A 23,046-nucleotide genomic window follows, 5' to 3' on the forward strand; every position below is an offset into this window, starting at 1 on the left:
TAGTGGTGGTTATTATGTCCTGCCCCTTCATTTAAAAAAAATATTGCTGTCTCGGACTTACACTTTAACATACACTTTTTTGCCTAACTTTTTTCTAAAATATGAACATGTAATTTTCTACATCAGAAATAATAATAATAATAATAATAATAATAATAATTTCCAACATTTCAATTTTTGTATAGTAACATGAAATTCAGAGGCATAAAAGTTTAATATACATTAGCCTATTAATCCACTAAAAACTAATGCTATATCTGAAATAACTCAATCTTATTCAATACGATACAATTCATTTCAGACATAAGTCATCAATATGGCAAGGGCTGTTGAATTCTAAAACGAGTAGCAGTTTATCAAAGGCCTGACACCTCCTAGGCACAGAGCCGACTTCAAACATCAGTTTAAATGAGGCAACGCTGTGTAACCATATACACAATGTACAGTCACTGGGAGCATTGGGATTAGAGTCTGTGTGTCTGGTCGGCCTTAGGGAGCTGTAATTTTTTGTGGTGAAAACAATCATCAGAAAACATCATCCATATCCTTGAGATTTCTATGTAAGATGGATGTGGCAGAAGATGCCTGCGGCATACAGGATGAGGAAGAGTCCACTGTATAATAACCTTATAATGTATGATTCTTGTATGAGAGAAAGGCTATGCTCACACAACATCAAAAATAGAGAGAAGGCATCCCTTTTTCTATTTAAAAAGGCATCAGTTTATGAGGCCATTTAATTGACCTCAATGTAAGACTATGTTCACACAACGTCAAAAATAGAGAAAAGGCGGCCGCTTTTGCGTCTGTTATTGCCGCGATTTAACTGACTGCAGTGCAATGCATTGAAGTCAATGGAAAGACGAATGTCCAATGCACACAATGTATTGAATAACGGACATTATCACCTCGGACGTCAAAATAATGATCATGACAATTATTTTCGGACGTCTTTTGCAAATAGCGGACGTTTTTTTATTAGTTCACACACAGTTTTTTCTTTTTTAACTGTTCTTTCTCATGGTGCCTTTACACAGACAGATTTATCTGACAGATTTCTGAATCCAAAACATGGAACAGACTATAAACAGAGAACAGGTCCTCTTGTCAGATCCATTCCTGGCTTTGGCTTCAAGAATCTGTCAGATAAATCTGTCTGTGTAAACGCACCATCAGTTTTTACTATTAAATTCAATGGACTTTTCAATTAAGCCGCACCCAAAGGCCAAGCAGTAACCAAAAATAGAATAATGTACCAACAGCCGTCATTGCACTAAGGGGAGGCTAGACAGCAAAATGACGTCCGTTATTTTAGGGTTAAACTGACAGATGTCATTTTAAACGGAGCTGAAAAAACGTTGTGTGAACATTGCCTAATGCTATGAATTGAAGTCAATAGATGATGGCCGCCCAATGCACACAGTGTATAAAATGTCGGACATTGGCTATGTTCACACAACGTCAAAAATAGAGAAAAGGCGACCAATTTTGATATTTAAAGAAACTTTTATTATTGCAGGGATTTAACTGACTGCAATGCATTGAAGTCAATGGAAAGACGGACGTCCAATGCACACAATGTATTGAATAACGGATGTTCTTACCGCCCACGTCAAAACGATGAACATGATCAATATTTTCAGATGTTTTTTATTAGTTGCTCACACAGTTTTTCTTTTGTCACCGTTTTTTCTCCGTTTTTACTAGTACATTCAATGGACTTTTCAATTAAACTGCATCCAAAGGCTAATTAGTAACCCAAACTAGAATAATGTACCAACAGCCGTCAGGCCAGACTGCTAAATGACGTCCGTTATTTTAGACTCAAAATGACGGACATCATTTCAAATGGAGCTGGAAAAAAAAAAAAGTTGTGTGAACATAGCCATTGTCTGCATAGACTTAATAATGATCATGTCAATTATTTTCGGATGTTTTTTGCAAGTGGCGGACGTTATTTTTTAGTTGTTCACACAATTTTTGTTCATGTTCTTTCACCGTTTTTCCTATTAAAGTCAAAGGACTTTTCAATTAAAGACACATTCAAAGGCCCATCACTTCACCTAAACTAGAATGATGTGCCCACAGCTGTCATTGCACGAGTGGCCAAACATTGAAATGACGGGCATCGTTTTAAACGGAGAGAAAAAAAAATTGTGTGAACATAGACAAAGCCTTACAATTTTTTTATAAAAGGGTAGCCATTGTCTGTTCCCTATAGGGACAAATGGAAAGGAAAGCGATACAATATTGTTTACTTGGCTGATTTATGCCAACACCAGGAAAAGTCTATGAAGAATAATGTCGGGTTTTTTTTATACAGAAATCACCAAATCAGAAAAAAAAACTACAAGGAGGTGATGGTAATAGTTATTTACACCTGTTATTTCCATTGGACCAACATTAACTTCCTCTATCTACACTTACAATTACAATAATGTCCTTATAGTTTTCAAACTATGTTGAAGCTAGGCAAATGCTAAACAACCGTATGATTTATTTTCCTCTGGCTTAGAGAAAATTACATTATGAGGTCATTTATCACTGCTAGTATTTAGTATTAAAGCAATGTTTCTAAAACAAACTATTACAGCTTCTTCTTTTTTTTTTGGTATCGAATGAGCACCTTAATTCACAGTCTCATATATTATATATTTTTTTATGTGTATCGCTAACCTAAAAATGGTGAAACGGATCTTTTTCTAAGTGGACCATCTATGAGTACATGACCCAATATCAGAAAAAGAGAAGGGGAATTATTGGGTTGCTGCTTTAGACTATGTTCCCACTATGTATGAGACCGGCCGTTCCGTGACACGGACGCTCTCTGAAAAGATCATCCTGGCTCGTACTGCAGTATGCAGTACGGCTGGATGATCTTTAGCGCCACTGAATAGCGGCTGCAAAAAACTGACATGTCAGTTGTTTGCGGCTCCGCTAGGGATCCCATCCGGAGCGTATACTATGTGTATACACGCCGGTCGGGATCCCATAGACGGCAAGGTAATGTATATTTCCATAATAATCATGGCCGTTGTTGCAATGTGCAACAACGGCCGTGTTTTTACGAAAATATACGTTGTGTGAACATAGCCTTATATTTTTCCAGAAGCAGCATCGGCCTTGTCCTTAGTTGGTGTCTGTCTGCCTGATTTCTACAGCAATCCAAACCCCTCGACCATTTGATCTGACCTTTTGCACCTTTGGCACATTGGTACTGATAAAGAGATTGACCTTTCTGAATGTACATTTTACTCTCTAAAGCTATGTTCACACGTTTTTTCAACTCCATTTAAAATAACGTCTGGCATTTTGAGTCTAAAATAATGGACGTCATTTAACTGTCTAGTCTTTCCTTGTGCAATGACGGCTGTTGGTACATTGTTCTAGTTTGGGGTTACTAATTAGCCTTTGTATGTGTCTTTAATTGAAAAGACCATTGAGTTTAATAGTTAAAAAGGAGAAAGAACGGTTACAAAAGAAAAACTGTGTGTGAAGAATTAATAAAAAAACGTTGGCTGTTTGTAAAAGACATCCGGAAATAATTGTCATGATCATTATTTTGACGTCGGCGGCGAAAACATCCTTTATTCAATACACTGTGTGCTTTGGGCTTCGTCTTCACATTGACTTTAATGCACTTAAATCGCGGCAATAACAGACTTTTTTAAAATAGCAAAATCGTCCGCCTTTTCTCTATTTTTGGCATTGTGTGAACATAGCTAAAAACTGATCTTCACCGACCAGTAAATGACGCTTTAGATAGTAGACTGGAAAATTTTAAAAAATGTCACAAAAAAAATTCCTCCAAAATACATGCAACATAAAAACTTGATTTAGGCAATAGGTCATTTTTAGGTGGCACATTCCTTTTAAGCTGTACATTTGTAGCAATTCAAATAATTGAACTTTCTAAATGGATTTTGATCCCTACATTTTATTCTCTCCAAATGCAAGTAACATCATAGAACATTTTATTCCACTTAAATTTTACTGCCCTGATAACTTCAAAAGCATTACAGAGTAATTCTTTATAGGCCCTTATTACTGTAAGAGGGTGAGAACAAATTACATAGAATAAATACTCTTGTGCACTTACTACATTATCGTTATATTAGGTTCCCGTCATAGACTCAGTGGTTTCTTAGAATTTTTACATGAACACTTAATGTTATTCTTAATATGAAACATTTTCACACATTTATTTTTAAGATTTATTTCTATAGTAAATTACGTATCTATCTTAGCTGTTATTTTATTAATGTAACAAAAAAATAGCTATTCAAAGTATAAAAAAAACCTATTCAAAATAAATATGATAGCAGTAATCTACAGTAATCATGATGAAGATAATAATAATAATTATTAGTAGTATTATTGGTGTTGCTGTTGTTGCTGTTATTATTATTATTATTATTATTATTATTATTATTATTAATAGTGGTAGTATGTGATAGGCTGTGTTCACACAACGTCAAAAATAAAGAAAAGGCACCTGATTTTGTTATTTAAATAAACGTCCATTTTTGCCGCAATTTAACTGACTGTAATGGCAATGCATTGAAGTCAATGGAAACACACACGTCCAATGCACACAATTCATTGAATAACAGACGTTTTTACCCCAGACATCAAAATAATTAACATAATCATTCTTTTCGGACAACTTTTGCAAACAGCAGACTTTTTTATTAGTTGTTCACACACAGTTTTTCTTTGTTACCGTTCTTTCTCAGTATTTACTATTAAATTCAATGGACTTTTCAAATACGTCACACCCAAAGGCCAATAAGCAACCCAAATTAGTATAATGTACTAACAGCCGTCATTGCACTAAGGGGAGGCCAGGCTGCTAAATTACGTCCGTTATTTTAGACTCAAAATGACAGACGTCATTTTAAACGGAGGTGAGAAAGCGTTGTGTGAACATAGCCATAGCAACAAATTGTTAAAGAGGAAGACATGGTTTTATGTTATTTACAATAAACTCATTGGGAGGGATAAGTAAAACTGGCTCAGTTGCCCCTAGCAACCAATCAGATTTCACCTTACATTTTCCAAAGAGTCTGTGAGGAATGAAAGATGGAATCTGATTGGTTGCTAGGGGAAACTCAGCCAGTTTCACTTTACACCATGTTTGATAAATCTCCCCCATTGTATTTTGCTCTCTGAATATGAGAAGGCCCCATAATCCTCCAGGGGGTTGCATCTTAATTTAATCTATATTTTTTAGCTTGAAAAAAACTTTTACTTGGGTGAACAGGCTTGATATAAATATACTTTTATTTTTTATTTTTATTTTTTTACTTTGACTACAATGCAAACACACTAGGTGGTAAAGAGAAGCTAACATAACTGTGATGATGTGAAAGGTTCACACTTTAAATGATGTCTTTGGGCTATAATAGCAGTATATGGATTGTCTAGTGTTCTACAAACCCTTTTTAAACCATACGTTAGAGGGTATTTTACTAAAAGTAAGAGCCTCCAGCTTGGAAAATCCTTCATTAATTGAGGTCAAGAGACAGAATTGGAACACTACAGGATTATACTAAACAATTGTACAGTTGCAGCTATGAAAAGGATGCATTGTTGTGCTGACAGGCCTCATAGTTAATATATGGCCCCCATCTAATGTGCTTTAGCAGAAATTTAACCCAGTGATTCTTTGTGGGATAAATGGATATTTTTCTGATTACTATGCTAATGTTTCTATGTTGGAGATTGTTCGAACCATTATGGAGATAATATAGCCTTAGACTTAATGTAGTTTTTAGTCATTTGTGGATCCCGTTGATAATGCTTATGCAGTGACTACATTCTATCGCAAATTCAGCTTCTGCATATCAGTACATATGTATCACCTGCTTTATAATTAGAAAAAGAAGATACTGTAGATGTATAGGGGGAGATTTATCAAACATGGTGTAAAGTGAGACTGGCCCAGTTGCCCCTAGCAACCAATAAGATTCCACCTTTCATTTTCCAAAGAGTCTGTGAGGAATGAAAGGTGGAATCTGATTGGTTGCTAGGGGCAACTGAGCCAGTTTTACTTTACACCATGTTTGATAAATCTCCCCCATAGAGTGTAAGGCCCCCTTCATATTTTCCTGGCTTTTTTGTGGTCAGGAAGCCTTTTAGGAGGCTACAAAATGGAGTAAGAAACATACTTACCTGCTGCAGGTAGCGGCAGTGTCCTCCTCCGGCTTTTGTCTATTGTCTTCTGGTGCTTTGTGCGCGTGTTACTTTACTAATGCGCCGCAACACTGGGGGGAAGCAGCAGCCTCTTGTGACCAGAGGTATTCTGCTACCCTCTGACTGATACCTGACAAGACTGCTGATATGAGAGTGACGGCCCAGTCAGCCAATCACTGGCCGCAGTGTTGTCTTAGTCAGTGATTGGCTAAGCAGGATGTCATACCTGAGACAAGAGTGACAGCCCGCTCAAGAAATTACTGATTGACTAACACAGGACAGCACTGCCGCCAGTTATTGGCTGGACACGCTGTCACTCTTCAGCAGGGAGACCAGGGGAGCACACATAGGTAAGTATGATGATTGAACCTGCCGAATCAGACTTTTGAAGAGTTCACTTACCTCTAGTAACTATAGATAGAGGATCAGTGTTTCTGCCAAAAATTCTGATGATTATTATTTTTTAATAAATATGGAGGGTCACAAAGAATATATATTGTAGACATACTAATGTAAGAAACTCACTTAGGCACAATACAGCTAGCTTTACATAGTATTTTGTTAATGGTAAAGGAAGATATATTAGTAGCCTGTTATTATACCTGTATGTTATGTAAATTGCCATAACTTAAACCATTTTGTATACACCAGGTGCTAAAGCTTGTGTACGGTCTGAACTATATACTGCAAAATGCCCTGAAGTATGTCTTCTAATAAGAAGAGAATGATAATCTGTACACCTCATTTAGTTACTGAATGATTACTGACCCTCACTATTACTGCATATCTAACAGTACAGTAAACATAATAGTCCATTGTGGAGCCACATATCAATTGCTAGATTTTTACCTTTAAGCGATTAAGCAATGTCCTCTTCTTGTGAGGTGTTTCTGGCCAGGTAACATCACGGAGACCTGACAGTATGAACAGCAATGGAAGGTGCCACGGGTCTGCATCACCCACTAGGAGTTATGAATTCTGTACCTGTGCTTCAGTATTGAGAATGAATGGCAGGTCTCCCTGCCAGTCTTGTTTCTAGCCAGCATATGTGCCTAGTGAGCATAAGGGGGCCAGTCGAATCACGTTCTGGACCGGACCCCTGACCTCATACAATATATATATATATATATATATATATATATATATATATATATACATCCCCTAGTTACCAGAATCCTTGGTGGCTATTAGCCTAGTATTACTAGCGTGCTCGTCCTCACTGATCCTGTATCCGCTTCATTATCTGAACTTCCGGACCTCGGCTCTTGTTTTTCTGACTATTCCCTGGGACTCTGTTTTGGTACTTTGCTGCTCGTTTGGTTGAGTATTCCTTAAGGCGCCGTGCACACGGAGCAAAAGTGGCAGAATTCTCCGTCGTGGAATGCCGCCAGCCTCTCTGTCATAATGACAGCCTATGGGGGGATGGCGCGCCTCCTCTCTCCTCGTCGGAGAATGAACATGTTCATTCTTCAGCGCAGAGAGACGGTGAGAGAGGAGGCGCGCCATCCCCCCATAGGCTGTCATTATGACAGAGAGGCTGGCGGCATTCCACGACGGAGAATTCTGCCACGGAATTACGCCACTTTTGCTCCGTGTGCACGGAGCCTTATATATAAGTCTGTCTTGTCCTTGTCCTTGTAATCACTTACAAATTAAGGACTGTCGCCCAGTTTCCCCCAGTCATCTAGGGCTGTCTGAGGCAGGAACAGTGGGCAAGGATAAGTTCAGGGTTCACCATTTGTGTCCACTCTGTCCATTCCCTGACCATGATCTACCTATGTTATTGTTACATCAATCTAACAAATTCACTGTTCCTACTCTGCTTTCTTTACCTTTCCCATACATTTCTTTTTCTGTTATCTATACATTTGTCATCTCAGATTGACATGTGCCAGAGATGTTTCGACTTTGTACGAAAGTTTTTTTTTTTTTTTTTTCTTGTAAGTGATACTGTTGTGTGACACATGTTGGTCATTTGAAGCAATATAAGGTTGTGAGAGTTCAAACTATTTTAGCACTTATAACAATGGTTGCCTTGAGGGATCTTTAAAACAAAGTGGGGACTAGAAACTCAAGATTTATGATCTTCTCACTGAAGGACAAACAGTTTTTGCTTTTGGCTGTCCATGGGTGGCAAATTGACAGATTTTATTATTTCATGCTTTCGTGAAAGAGCAAGACAGCTGAATGACAGATTACAGATAAGAAATAAAAAAGATAATCCAGTAGAGACTGGCTCAAAGGTCATTTTTCTAAAGAAAAGTATTTTTTTTTTTTTCCTATGCTGGCAGATTTTCTGTTTATTTGTTGCACTGAAACAAGGTTATACAGTTTTAGAACTGCGGTTTAATGGGATAATTCTGTCTTTACATTGTTCATTTATATTCTGCATACAACCTGCTCACGGCTGAATCCTAAAAGTGATCATAATACCATGTAAGGCAAGTAATTACACTAACAGTCACAGTCTTTACAGAGATGACTGGTTAGGCAAATTCTTTGCCCTTGACTTTCTGCTATAAAAAGAAACATTCACTTATGTTATAGCATATTGCATTTACACTCATCTACAACTTTTAGTTACTTGGTGAGGCTATGTTAACACAACGTCAAAAATAGAGAATAGGCGGGCAATTTTGATATTTAAAAAAACGTCCATTTTTGACTCGATTTAACTGACTGCTATGACAATGCATTGAAGTCAATGGAAAGACGGACGTCCAATGCACACAATGTATTGAATAATGGATGTTTTTACTGCGAACGTCAAAATAATGAACATGAACATTATTTTCGGACATCTTTTGCAAACAGCTGACACTTTTTATTAGTTGTTCACACAGTTTTTCTCACTGTTCTTTCTCCATTTTTACTATTAAATTCAATGGACTTTTCAATTAAGACACACCCAATGGTCAATTAGTAATCCCAAACTAGAATAATGTACCAACAGCCGTCATTGCACTAAGGAAAGGCCAGACAGCTAAATGACTCCAAAATAACCAACGCCATTTTAAACAGAGCTGAAAAAACATTATGTGAACATAGCCCTACAGAGGGGTATATGAAACATCAATGCATGAGTCTCCAAACTGCAGCCCTCCATCTGTTGCAAAACCACAATTCCCATCATGCCCAAACAGCTAAATCTTTGGATTTGGCTGTCCAGGCCTGATGGGAAATGTAGTATTGCAACAGATAGAGGGCCGCAGTTTGGAGACCCATGCATGAATGCATTAAAGTCAATGGAATGACGGACGTCCAATGCAAAAAGTGTATAAAATGATGTCAATGGACGTCAAAATAATCATGATAATTTTTTTTTCGGATGTCTTTTGCAAACAGCAAACATTGTTTTTTAGTTGTTCTCAAAGGGGGAGATATATCAAAGGGTGTAAAATTTAGACTGGTGCAAACTGCCCACAGCAACCAATCACAGCTCAGCTTCCAGCTCTGGTGAAAGGAAAGAGGTTTTATTCTCCGGCTGAAATTTAATATTGCTGCATGAAATTCTTCCTCGGGCCCTTTAATAATCACTCAATCCCTTTGCAGCTTCCTGATAAGGGATTATTGAGTATAATGCTCCTTGTGTCTTGTCAGTGAATTGCTGCTCTTCCTGCAGGAAAGAAAAAGGAAAGAAATTGACAGATAACAATTGTAACTCTGACCACCTAGTCGCCTCATTTACAAATATATATATTTGTGGGGATTAGATGGTAATTGCCATATTCTTGTGTTCTGCTTTTACTTGCCCTAGGTATTTTCTCAGCTTCTCTAACATATTTACATCGCATCTGCAGCTGTGCAAGCTACAAAAAGATATGTTTTCCTCTAGGTTTTCTTATAGTTTTCAGTTCCTGCAAGCAAGCCGCAACTTAGCTAAGTTTCATGTATACAAAATAAATGTTTTATTTATGACAATGTAATGTGAGAACTGTTGTTGTTTCCCCCCCAGCTAGATGTAGTACAGTATATGTACAGGATCAGTGACGCACAGTGATTCCATTGGAGCCTCATTGAAGAGTCTCAAAACACAGGACTAGCCAGATATCCCTCCGGGAAGGACCCAGCCAAGGGGCAGCTCCTGTTAGGAAACCACCAAAACCACCATATTAAGTGGCCCTATAAGTCAATGTAATGACAAGGGATAAACCAAGGCTAGGTTACCATCCACATACAGCTGTTTCGGGGTGTTGCCCCTCATCAGTGTGGAGCAGGATTCTGGCTAGGTGGGAGCAATGCCTAGTAGAGCAATAAGAGAAACAGATTGCTGAACTAGTCCTGTGTTTTGAGACTCTTCAATGAGGCTCCACGGGCTCCTCTTTTGCATATTCATGTTTCCCAGGGGGCAATGCACCTAGGACTTCACTGCATTGAGCGCTTACGCTAGCAGCCGGCAGTGTTGTCGTTTGGCTGGTCTCCCTGAGTTCAGCAATCTGTTTCTCTTATGGCTCTACTAGGCATTGCTCCCACCTAGCCAGAATCCTGCTCCACACTGATGAGGGGCAACACCCCAAAACAGCTGTATGTGGATGGTAACCCAGCCTTGGTTTATCCCTTGTCATTACATTGACTTATAGGGCCACTTAATATGGTGGCTTTGGTGGTTTCCTAACAGGAGCTACCCCTTGGCTGGGTCCTTCCCGGAGGGATATCTGGCTAGTCCTGTGTTTTGAGACTCTTCAATGAGGCTCCACGGGCTCCTCTTTTGCATATTCATGTTTCCCAGGAGGCAATGCACCTAGGACTTCACTGCATTGAGCGCTTTCGCTAGCAGCCGGCAGTGTTGTCGTTTGGCTGGTCTCCCTGAGTTCAGCAATCTGTTTCTCTTATGGCTCTACTAGGCATTGCTCCCACCTAGCCAGAATCCTGCTCCACACTGATGAGGGGCAACACCCCGAAACAGCTGTATGTGGATGGTAACCTAGCCTTGGTTTATCCCTTGTCATTACATTGACTTATAGGGACACTTAATATGGTGGTTTTGGTGGTTTCCTAACAGGAGCTGCACCTTGGCTGGGTCCTTCCCGGAGGGATATCTGGCTTGTCCTGTGTTTTGAGACTCTTCAATGAGGCTCCACTGGCTCCTCTTTTGCATATTCATGCTTCCCAGGGGGCAATGCACCTAGGACTTCACTGCATTGAGCGCATTCGCTAGGAGCCGGCAGTGTTGTCGTTTGGCTGATCTCCATGAGTTCAGCAATCTGTTTCTCTAGTGATTCCATTGTCATAGATACTTGCCAACCATTTAGATGCTACTAGTTATATAACAGAGCCCTTATGAGACATGTTAAGGAAGTCACTAGAAAAGCAGATGGACACTGTAACTATATTCAAATTATCAATTGAGGCTGAAGTCACATAGTACGATAAACCTATAGATTTCATGTTTGTGCTTCTGTTTGAATGGTAAGATAATACATAATGCAGAACTCCAATGATTGGGTTTTGGCAATGTAAAATTGAGTTTCAGCCAAAAGATACAAAACTGAGTTTTAAAGAGGATGTATCACCAGGAGGAGGGAATTCCCTCCCCACTATGACGCGGGTCCATTTATTTTAATGGAGCCGCGTTATACAGGGGAGGGAATTCCCTCCCACTAGGGGCGGGCCGGCCTACCTCCAGTGCTTGAGCACCGTCTGGTTCCGGTGCATAGAGCGGCGCTGTGCACGGGAACCGGACCGCCGTCCGAAAACCGGACCGCGGCACCGGCTTCCCCGTGACGGCGCCGTTCGATCCGTGGGTTTAGATTAAAGAGGATGTACCTGGTGGTACATCCTCTCTAACACAGTACTACTACCAAAGAAAATGATGGTGCCAGTGACCCAGGACCAGATGAGTTGCACTGACAATTGGAAAAAAATTTTGCAGCACTCAAATATTTGTGCAAAATCTTTAACCTCGTAAGGACAGAGTAAATTTTAATTTTTGCAGATTTGTTTTCTCCTCCTCGTGATTAAAAGTCCCTAAGGCTTGTATATTTTCACCTACAAATCCACATGAAATATGTGCGCAACGGGGGGAGGGGGATTTAAATAGTAAAATTTGAAGAAAAAACTATTTTTCAGGGGCTTTGTGTTTACGCCATTTTCCTTCTGGTAAAACTGACATGTTGTTTATGTTCCTCAGTTAGTACGATGGCAACGATAGGCAGCTTATATAACATTTGTTTTATTTGCTTTTTCAAAAAGTAAAAACATTTTCTTAACTTCTAGACGACCCATGACGTACAGTTACGTCATGGATGTCTGCCACCAGACGACCCTGGAGGTAACTGTATGTCATGGGTTTCTAAGATGCTACGAAGTGCGCTCTAGAGCGGAGCACGCTTCATAACAGGTGGGGGTTGGCTGCACCCAGCAGCCAGGCTCTCACCGTTAATGACAGGCTGCACCGATTGCGCTGAAGCCTGTCATTAACCCCTTAAATGCCACAATCGCAGCAGCTCCTGTCACTTACTAATCGAGACCCCAGCAGTGTGACTATGGTGGTCCCGATCACTTTCACAGACCACCAGAGGTCTCTTACCTTCCTCCATGTGGTTCGGTCGGCTATCTGCTCATTGAGTCTGCAACAGGCAGGCTTAATCAGCAGAGCGCCTATTACACTGACAAATGCTATGCCTATGGCATAGCAATGATCAGTGTATGCAATCTAATGATTGCATGTAAAAGTCCCCCAAAGGGACCTAAAATGTGTAAAGAAAAAAAGGAAAAATGTTTTTTAAAATACAGCAAAGCCCCTTCTCCAATAAAGAGTACAATCACCCCCCCCCAACCCATTATATAAATAAAACATATAAAAATTAAAAAAAAAAAAAAATACATGTTATAAACCGTTGCACTGTAATTGTCTGATCTATTATACTATAACAATCGTCATCCTGTACGGCGAGCAGCGTAAACGTAAAGAGGGAAAAAAGTGCCAGGATGACAAATTTTTTGTTACATTATATATATATAAAAATAATAAAGTGATCAAAATGTCCAATCTACACAAATATGGTATTAATAAAAAATTTGAGATTGTGGCGCAAAAAATAGTAAAAACAGAAAAAGAACGGTGACAAAAGAAAAACTGTAACGTCCGCTGTTTGCAAAAGACGTTGGAAAATAATGATCATGTTCCTTATTTTGACAATCGCAATAAATACGTCCATTATTTAATACAATATGTGCATTGGACGTCGGTCTTCCTATTGGGTCCTAGCTTCCTGCTCTCCGGCCTAGCCAATCAGTGGCTGCAGCTGGGAAATGCACTGATTGGCTGGGTGGGAGAGCAGGAAGCTGGGACCCCGTGCAGCAAGTCAGATTGAAGACAGGTAATGTTAAGTGTTAAGTGGTTAAGGGAGTGGGTGAGCGGGTGGGTGATATCTTCCTTGGATCTCACAGCGAGATTTCCGCTGCAATCGGTCCTGTGTGAAGCTGCCCTAATGGAGATTGTTATTGTTATGTGCTCCAAACATATGAAAAAGTGTGCTTACTAAATTTGATATTTTTTCACCTTAAACTTTTTTTTGTTGCATGTTTTTCCATTTTGTTCCTTTTGTTTGTTGTAGTTAATGGCAAAAAGCTGTTTGCATCAGTCAGCATCCGTTTTTCTATCCGTTTATTTTTTTTCTTTGGTTTCTTGCTGCTTCTGAGCATGCTCAGTGCAAAAATGGATGAAAAAAACGGATGTGAACGGAAATACCTTCCGTTTTAGATCCGTCCTCATTGAGTACAATGTAAAAAAAAAAAACGGAAGTGCACTTTCCATTCGTGATCCGTTTTTTTAAGCGGAAAGAAAAATACTGCAAACACTATTTTTTCTTCTGTTCAAAAAAACGGATCTTGAACAGATTGCATGCAAACGGAGCACAATTAGGGCAAACGGAGCACACTAAAATATCATGGGAATCTTTGGGGATTTTAACGGATCCGACAGTTTCCGTTTTGCTTACTCCAAAACGGAAAAGGTAGACGGAATGGTGCCGGATGGTCAAACGCTGATGTGAACGTAGCCTTACTTATATTTTACAAACTGTTTATTTATACTTTCTAAGCTTAGCTTTCGCTATATCAAAATAGTCCATAGATTATCAATGCTAAAAAAAAAAAATAATGAATATCCCAGGGAACATCCAGTCAAACTAAAACTAGTACTGAGTTTCTTTATATCTATAAAATTTTAATAATTTAAGATAGCATTCTGTGAGATATCTTTGTACAAAGTTCTGTACAACAATGCTTCAGCTCCACCTGAGCATACGTCTGCCAACAAATACACCTGGCTCTTCTCTTAAAATTTCTTTCTATGAAGTCAACACCCTTCTATTGACGTGAGGTTTAGAACTTAAAATGTTTTATCCTTTACTTATATAGATAAAATATTGCAGCCCAAACCTAAGGGTAAATAAAGTATTCCTTTTTATAGCGCAGTGTTAGATTCTGGCATTTGTCAGGCCAATTCCTCATTGAAATCCAAGGCAAACAGAGGCTGTATTGGACAAGAGATAACACAGTATAAAGCTAGCACAGCATGAACTGAAATTATTTTTACTGGTACTCATTTAACTAGCACAAGTTTCGAAATGAGATCCAATGGTATTGCGGCCAGCTGCACAGCACTCTATCATTACCGAAGCTGTTTAGATAAACTCTTCTGAATATTTAAAAAGGGGGAGAAATATTAATACGGCTGTATACACCGGCCTGTCACACCAATGTCTTTTAGTGCAGTGTCTCCTTTTACCCCTGAAAGTCTATAGGAAATATGCAGCCTTTGTTTGAAAGGCAAGAGAGTAAATTACTTCTTTTTTTTTAACTCGATGTGTATCTGTCATCCAGGGGAATGCTCAGCTGTAACTAACTTGCAAATTTACAGGAAAATGGATCAAATAGCTGACAGCTGTCAACAGTCGTTTGTCATACATACTTAGGTGATTTTTGTTAAAGCCATTGACAGTCTCACAAAATCTACATGGCTGAGAGAAACAATCAATGGCACGTTGTATGTCTGAGATTTAGATTAGCTGGAAGTTACGCAGTTGAATTCGATTTTTTTTTTTTGAATTGTCTTATAAGAGTCTCAGCCTTGTCCTCTGATAGGGTAGCTTCTCTGCGGATCCTGGTATAGTGAAGTTCTATGTGGTCGCATATCTGCAGTGGAATGAAAATTTAACCCCCTTTAACCCCCAGCCGCCCGCAGCCCCGGCCCGAAGCATACATTACCTGCTCGGCGCAATGGCTGTGTGAGTCTCCCGCCTCCCCTCGCTCCTCATCAGCCAATCAGTGCACAGCAGCACTAATTGGCGTATGGGGACTAATGGGAGTCGGGAGACTCACACAGCCGTGGCGCCGAGCTGGTAATGTATGCTCTGGGCTTGGGGCAGCCCTGGAGCATACATCACCTGGTCTAGGCTCCTGCTTGCCTCAGAGCCTCCCGGCATCTCCCGGCAGTTAGCCAAGCAGTGCGCTGAGGTGGGGCAGAGCACTGATTGGCTGACCGGCGGGAGATGCTGGGAGGCCCTTAACAAGCAGGAGCCTGGACCAGGTGATGTATGCTCCGGGCCGGGGGCTGCAGCCGGTGGGGGGTTAAAGGGGCTGTGTTACATATCCGCAGAGGAATGAAAATTCCACTGCGTATATGTTACCCCATAGACCTTGACAGTACCAGGATCCGCAGCAGATTTTGCTGCAAACCCGCAGCGTGATATCCAATGCAGATCCGGTACGTGTGAAGGAACCCTGAGGCTATGTTATCACACAGTATTTTTGCTCAGTGTGTTCAATCCACTCCTGGTTTTCGTAGCAAAATATTACCAAAACCAGAAGTGGATTGAACACACAGAAAGCTTATGTTCACACACTGTTGAAATTAAAAGGATGGCTGCTATTTAATGGCAAAAAAATGATAAAACAGCAAAAATAATTGAAAACAGCAGCTGTTGTTTTGAAACGGCCGTTATCTGCTATCTTTGGCAGACTCTATGCATTTATTCGCCAATCTGACTGCCGGGAGAAAGGTAAGAGACCTCTGGCAGTTAGTCAGAATGATCAGAGCCCTTGCATTACACTGCTGGGGTCCCGATCGGATAGTGATAGGAGTGCAGCTTCTGTCACTGACTTAAAAGCAGCGGACCGTCATTAAGAGTGAGGACACGGCTGCTGATAGCAGATGGTCCATACATGCTATGAAGTGAGCTCAGCTCCTGATCTCACTTCATAGCGCTGCCTTAAGTGACAGGCTCCCATGATGTACCGATACATTACAGGGTTAGGGTATAAACACACACACCGTATACGCAGCGCAGCAAATACACGACAAATACGCAGCAGATTAGATCTAACTAACTAAACACAGCATCAAATCTGGCCCATTAAATCTGCTGCAGATCTGCTGCGTATTTGCTGCGTATACGCTGTGTGTGTGTTTGTACCCTTAAAGTCATTGGGAGATTCGCTGTATGCACACAGTGTGAAATAAAGACTGTAATCACCATCCATATCGTGGTAAATATGTCAAACTTTGCTCATTATCTGAACGTTTTTGTGAGTATGTTAGGCTTCACATACAGTACAGCACTGTATAAGACTGCTGGAGTGTATATACAGTACAGTGGTAAAAATGCTGAAAGACTGACTTAAATCCTGACCAAAATATTATAGGGGAGATTTATCAGACATGGTGTAAAGTGATACTGGCTCAGTTGCCCCTATCAACCAATCAGATTCCACCTTTCATTTTTTAAAGAGTCTGTGAGGAATGAAAGGTGGAATCTGATTGGTTGCTAGGGGCAACTGAGCCAGTTTCACTTTACATGTTTGATAAGTCTCCCCTTATGTGTATTTTTTTCATTTGCTCACACATTGTTTTATTTTATTTACCTCCAGCACAAAAGTTCCCAGAGTTTGAAAAATTCAAGTCAAGAAGGATCAAAATTGTTTATCTTATTTTGCTTGCGAGCCGACACAAAGAAAATGATGCCCCTTTGCTTTTATGTTGACATATCATATATCATGTGGCAAATATGTATCAGATGCATCCACCATGCAATATAATATCATGATCTATGATGTACTGACATAACGGGAGGGGGAACAGTTAACTCAGTGATTCTAGGCCATATTGACACACAAACAAAATAAAAATTAACTGCTCAACCTCTGTCCGTTCCTACCTCTTAATGGATCTCTGAAAAGCCTGAGATTTTGGAGGAAAATTATGAAAATATTTTTTACTTGATGATAAAGTAAGAGGAAAGTTAACCTTTTTAATATGTCAGTATTATATGATATATGCGGTTGTTGTTGTTGTGTTTTTTTTTTAAGGCTCGGTTAACTCAATGTATTTTTTTGGCCATTCGACAGCCGTCTTTGTGGACGTCCATCATTTTGAGGTCAAATAAGGTCTGTTGTTTAAAAATAATGTCAATAATTTCAAAATAATGGACGTTATTTGACTTCAAAATGACAGACGTCCATAAAGATGGACGTCAAATGGCCCAAAAAAGACTTTGTGTGAACCTAGCCAAAGGGTGATATCCAGGTCTTATAGTATAATAATATTTTTCCTAAAAACCTTGCTGGATGTGACAATCTGCTGTTACATTTTCTAACCATTATTACTTTCTCTCTCCTCGCGTTATTCTTGTCCTTTTTTTTTAATAACCAATATGATTAAATGTTATTACAGAAAGTAAATATTTACTTTGTGTTCTTTCTGTGACAGAGCACTGAGATGAGTCCAGCCAGCAGTACGACATCCCTTCCCATTAGCCCTATTGCTGAAAGAAGTCTTCCTTTTAAGGTACACCTATGACATTTACAGTGACCTTGATGATTGAATAAACGTAACAGTGAGATATATATAATTAACTCTAAATTATTGTATTACTCTAGATGTATTAGGTTTCTCTTTGTTGCCCTTCTTTTGTTCCACTGGTACATATAAATAGGCTGGGTTAACACTTACATTTTAAATATAAGGGGTGGAGGGAGATGAGGCACCCAAACAGGGCAACAAAGAGTTAATTTACAGCTACATCACCGGTCAGGACTAACCTCTATGACCTCTGAATATCAGCTTTCATACAGCTCCCACTGTGTAATCCTTTGTTCTCTGCTCTCTGCTGGCGACAAATCGAGATTTCCTGATGATGAGCAGTGAATGAGAGAGAGAGAAGGGAAGGGGGGACCTGGGGAAAGTCTTTTTGAATGCAGATAATGACATATTTACCGAATAAACCCATTTACAAAGTTTCTTACAATTGCCTGTACTAGTTATTTCTGCAAAAAAAAAAAAAAAATGAAACGACTGTGACGAAAAAAATGAAAATGACAGGTACAGTAATACCGCAGTATTAAGATGAATTAAGATTAACCTGAAAGTAACGTTCAGAATTCAAACTTTGCTCATTATCTGAACGTTTTTGTGAGTATGTGAGGCTTCACATACAGTACAGCACTGTATAAGACTGCTGGAGTGTATATACAGTACAGTAGTAGTACAGTCAGTGCACCACCATCTCCCATCCTGTACTGTATAAGATTGCTGGAGTGTATATACAGTACAGTAGTAGTACAGTCAGTGCACCACTATCTCCCATCCTGTACTGTATAAGACTGCTGGAGTGCATATACAGTACAGTAGTAGTACAGTCAGTGCACCACCATCTCCCATCCTGTACTGTATAAGATTGCTGGAGTGTATATACAGTACAGTAGTAGTACAGTCAGTGCACCACTATCTCCCATCCTGTACTGTATAAGACTGCTGGAGTGTATATACAGTACAGTAGTAGTACAGTCAGTGCATCACCATCTCCCATCCTGTACTGTATAAGATTGCTGGAGTGTATATACAGTACAGTAGTAGTACAGTCAGTGCACCACTATCTCCCATCCTGTACTGTATAAGACTGCTGGAGTGCATATACAGTACAGTAGTAGTACAGTCAGTGCACCACCATCTCCCATCCTGTACTGTATAAGATTGCTGGAGTGTATATACAGTACAGTAGTAGTACAGTCAGTGCACCACTATCTCCCATCCTGTACTGTATAAGACTGCTGGAGTGTATATACAGTACAGTAGTAGTACAGTCAGTGCATCACCATCTCCCATCCTGTACTGTATAAGATTGCTGGAGTGTATATACAGTACAGTAGTAGTACAGTCAGTGCACCACTATCTCCCATCCTGTACTGTATAAGACTGCTGGAGTGCATATACAATATACAGTAGTAGTACAGTCAGTGCACCACCATCTCCCATCCTGTACTGTATAAGATTGCTGGAGTGTATATACAGTACAGTAGTATTACAGTCAGTGCACCACTATCTCCCATCCTGTACTGTATAAGACTGCTGGAGTGTATATACAGTACAGTAGTAGTACAGTCAGTGCACCACCATCTCCCATCCTGTACTGTATAAGATTGCTGGAGTGTATATACAGTAAAGTAGTAGTACAGTCAGTGCACCACCATCTCCCATCCTGTTCAGTACTGTATAAGACTGCTGGAGTGTATATACAGCACAGTAGTAGTACAGTCAGTGCACCACTATCTCCCATCCTGTACTGTATAAGATTGCTGGAGTGTATATACAGTACAGTAGTAGTACAGTCAGTGCACCACTATCTCCCATCCTGTACAGTACTGTATAAGACTGCTGGAGTGTATATACAGCACAGTAGTAGTACAGTCAGTGCACCACTATCTCCCATCCTGTACTGTATAAGATTGCTGGAGTGTATATACAGTACATTAGTAGTACAGTCAGTGCACCACCATCTCCCATCCTGTACTGTATAAGATTGCTGGAGTGCATATACTGTACAGTAGTAGTAGTCAGTGCACCACCATCTCCCTTCCTGTACTGTATAATACTGCTGCAGTACATATACAGTACAGTAGTAGTACATACAGTGCACCACCATCTCCCATTTTTTACAGTGCTGGGGTGGTGACTAGTGATGAGCGTATACTGTTCGATCTAATAGATGTTCGATCGAATAGTAGGGTATTTGATCTATCGAATATTATCAAATAGTTCACCGAATATTCGATAAATATTCGATAAGCATTCAAATCCCCCAGCTTCCGTTTTTTACCTCCAAGTGGTTGAATAGATGTTTTTCAATAATCGAATACTTGTTCCGAAAGACTTTAATGGGATCGAATATTCGAATATTCAGGAGACATTCGTGCGAATATCGAATATTCAAATATTTCACTATTCGCTCATCACTAGTGGTGACTACTGTACTATAATTGCTGGTTTTGTTGTATGTTTCTTGTGTATAATGTGCTGTACAGTATAGTGCTGTTCTGTACTGTAGTGATCAAACTGGACACTTTTTAATGTAATAAATGAGTATTGTAGGTAATTTTTGGTTGGGACAAAGCTGTTATATAAATTTTAATTGTAAAGGTACAATACTATAATTAAGTTTTTATGTTTTTTTTTTTTACTTAAAAAAAAAGTAAAAAAGTAAAAAAAAAATAATGGATAGCATTTGTCTTCCTGATTTTCTGTACTTTGATCTTCTTTAAACCTGACTTAATACATTTAAAATTCTAGGATGTAGGATAATCAACCAGATAATTCTTCCTTGGTTATGTCGTTCTTATATCTGGTTTGAGAAGATGAAATAAAGTTTAAAGCTTTTAAGAAACTCATGAATACTTGTGCGCAATGTCCAGTATTTTTTTAAATTTTGATAGAACGCACCAAAACTTTCCTACCACTCCATTTAGCAAATGTGAAACTACTGAATCTTCAGAAGTTCACAGTAGACCTGACATTCTGAGTTCTGTCAAGCTTTTTATAAGACGAGGAGTCTAACATTGAGTTATTTACAGAGCATTTATGATGTACAGTATCTTTTAGATGTGAACAGTCAGTCAGTGGAAAAAGTATCTTTCACCTTTCTTGTAGTTCAAAAAAAAAAAAACTTTTTTAAAATTTCAACTACACATAAGCACCCAAAGCATACTGAAATCTAGACAAACTATAGCGTCCTCTATCGAGTTGTATGTAGCAAAGTTGTTCTGGACTTTTAAGAAGAGTTTGGCTATGTTCACACAACGTTTTTTGTGTTCCGTTTAAAATGATGTCCGTCATTTTGAGTCTAAAATAGTGGACGTCATTTATCTGTCGTCATCTAGCCTTACCTTAGTGCAATAACAGCTGCTGGTACATCATTCTACTTTGGGGTTGCTAATAGCCCTTTGGGTGTGTCTGAATTGAAAAGTCCATTAAAGTTAATAGTAAAAAACAGAGAAAGGCTATGTTCACACAACGTTTAACAGCGTCCATTGCATAGCAAAGAATGCTGTTAAACAGCCGAGCTGCACTCAGCCCGTTCCTGCAGCCGATATCTCCGTATCGGCTGCATGAACGTTCTTTTTTTCCCAATTGATTTGCGGGCAAAGGCCGCTGTGCCTGCAAATCAATAAGCCATTCACTCCAACGCAATGTGCGGCCGCGCTGCACATTGCGTTGTGTGAACAGCTGATGTTTCCGGCCGCTGTTCAGTGAACAGCGGCCGGAAATAATGTACAGGCACATTATTCTAACGCCCGTTCCTAAGATCGGGCGTTGGAAGAAGGATGTCTGAACAAAGTGGGCGGCATTGCATTGACTTCAATACAATGCCGCCCCTGCAGTAAGGAACGGACACTGAGGCAATTGCAATTAGTGTTCGTTCTTTACTAAACTATGACGTTGTGTGAACATAGCCATAGAACTGTGACAAAAGATAACTCTGTGTGAACAACTAATAAAAAATGTCCGCTGTTTGCTAAATATGTCCGAAAATAATTGCCATGATCATTATATGGCTATGTTCACACAACGTTTTTTCAGCTCTGTTGAAAATAAAGTCTGTTATTTTGAGTTAAAAATGACTCACAATGGGGGAGATTTATCAAACATGGTGTAAAGTCAAACTGGCTCAGTTGCCCCTAGCAACCAATCAGATCCCACCTTTCATTTTCCAAAGAGCCTGTGAGGAATAAAAAGTGGAATCTGATTGGTTGCTAGGGGCAACTGAGCCAGTTTCACTTTACACCATGTTTGATAAATCTCCCCTATTGTGTGACGTCTGCGGAGATAATGTCCGTTATTCAATACAGTGTGTGCATTGGACGTCCGTCTTTCAATTGACTTCAATGCATTGCCCTTGCAGTCAGTTAATCGCGGCAAAAACAGACGTTATTTTAAATTGCCAAATCGGCCGCCGTTTCTCTATTTTGACGTTGTGTGAACACAGCCTTTAGTCTTTTGTAACTTTTTGTTGTCTTAAAGCCAATGCCAATGTTTATTTAATATTAATGTAAACCTACAGGACAGTGGTCGCTCAATCCATCAAAAGGTTGTCAGCCTCCTCTTTTGTCTTTTGATGAAAATAAATGTATTTCTAGATTCGGAACAATAATTTGTCTGTCTGCATTTTATGTCAAAGAGGGAGCAGATTTATTCTCGCTATATCTGAACTGCTGACTTTTATAAATACATTTTAGAGAAAGAAACCTTGCACTTCTGTAATGTTTTTATAAGTGGTTCCCCAGGATTGAAGAGATTTATTTTAGCCATTTTAATACCTCTTTTGTATTTGATACCACTAATTGTTTGATAAATATTGGCTTACATATTAAATTAAATCAATTTATTTGAACGTGCTGAATTAGACTTTTTGTCGAAAGTCATTTATTTTTGCTTGTTTACTTAACGTACACTTTTTTTTTTTTTTTGCCATAAAATAGTTTGTTCTTGTGAGGACGTATGTAATTATACCGGATGGGAAGGAGTTTTCATAAGATTAATAAAAAGTCTAGGTGTGGAAAAGAATGGTTGCCTGA

At 39.3% G+C, this 23,046-nt stretch overlaps 1 protein-coding gene across 1 annotated transcript in view; it reads left to right on the top strand.

Moving 5' to 3' along the window:
• Positions 1 to 23,046, top strand: part of CCSER1 (coiled-coil serine rich protein 1) — a 683,371-nt gene that overhangs the window by 480,849 nt on the left and 179,476 nt on the right. The window contains exon 7 of the mRNA XM_069978327.1: positions 17,909 to 17,986. Within this exon, the coding sequence (XP_069834428.1) occupies positions 17,909 to 17,986 (78 nt within the window). The remainder of the gene's footprint in view (positions 1 to 17,908; positions 17,987 to 23,046) is intronic.

Source organism: Dendropsophus ebraccatus, chromosome 7, assembly GCF_027789765.1.
Source record: "Dendropsophus ebraccatus isolate aDenEbr1 chromosome 7, aDenEbr1.pat, whole genome shotgun sequence".
Taxonomy (NCBI): Eukaryota; Metazoa; Chordata; class Amphibia; order Anura; family Hylidae; genus Dendropsophus; species Dendropsophus ebraccatus.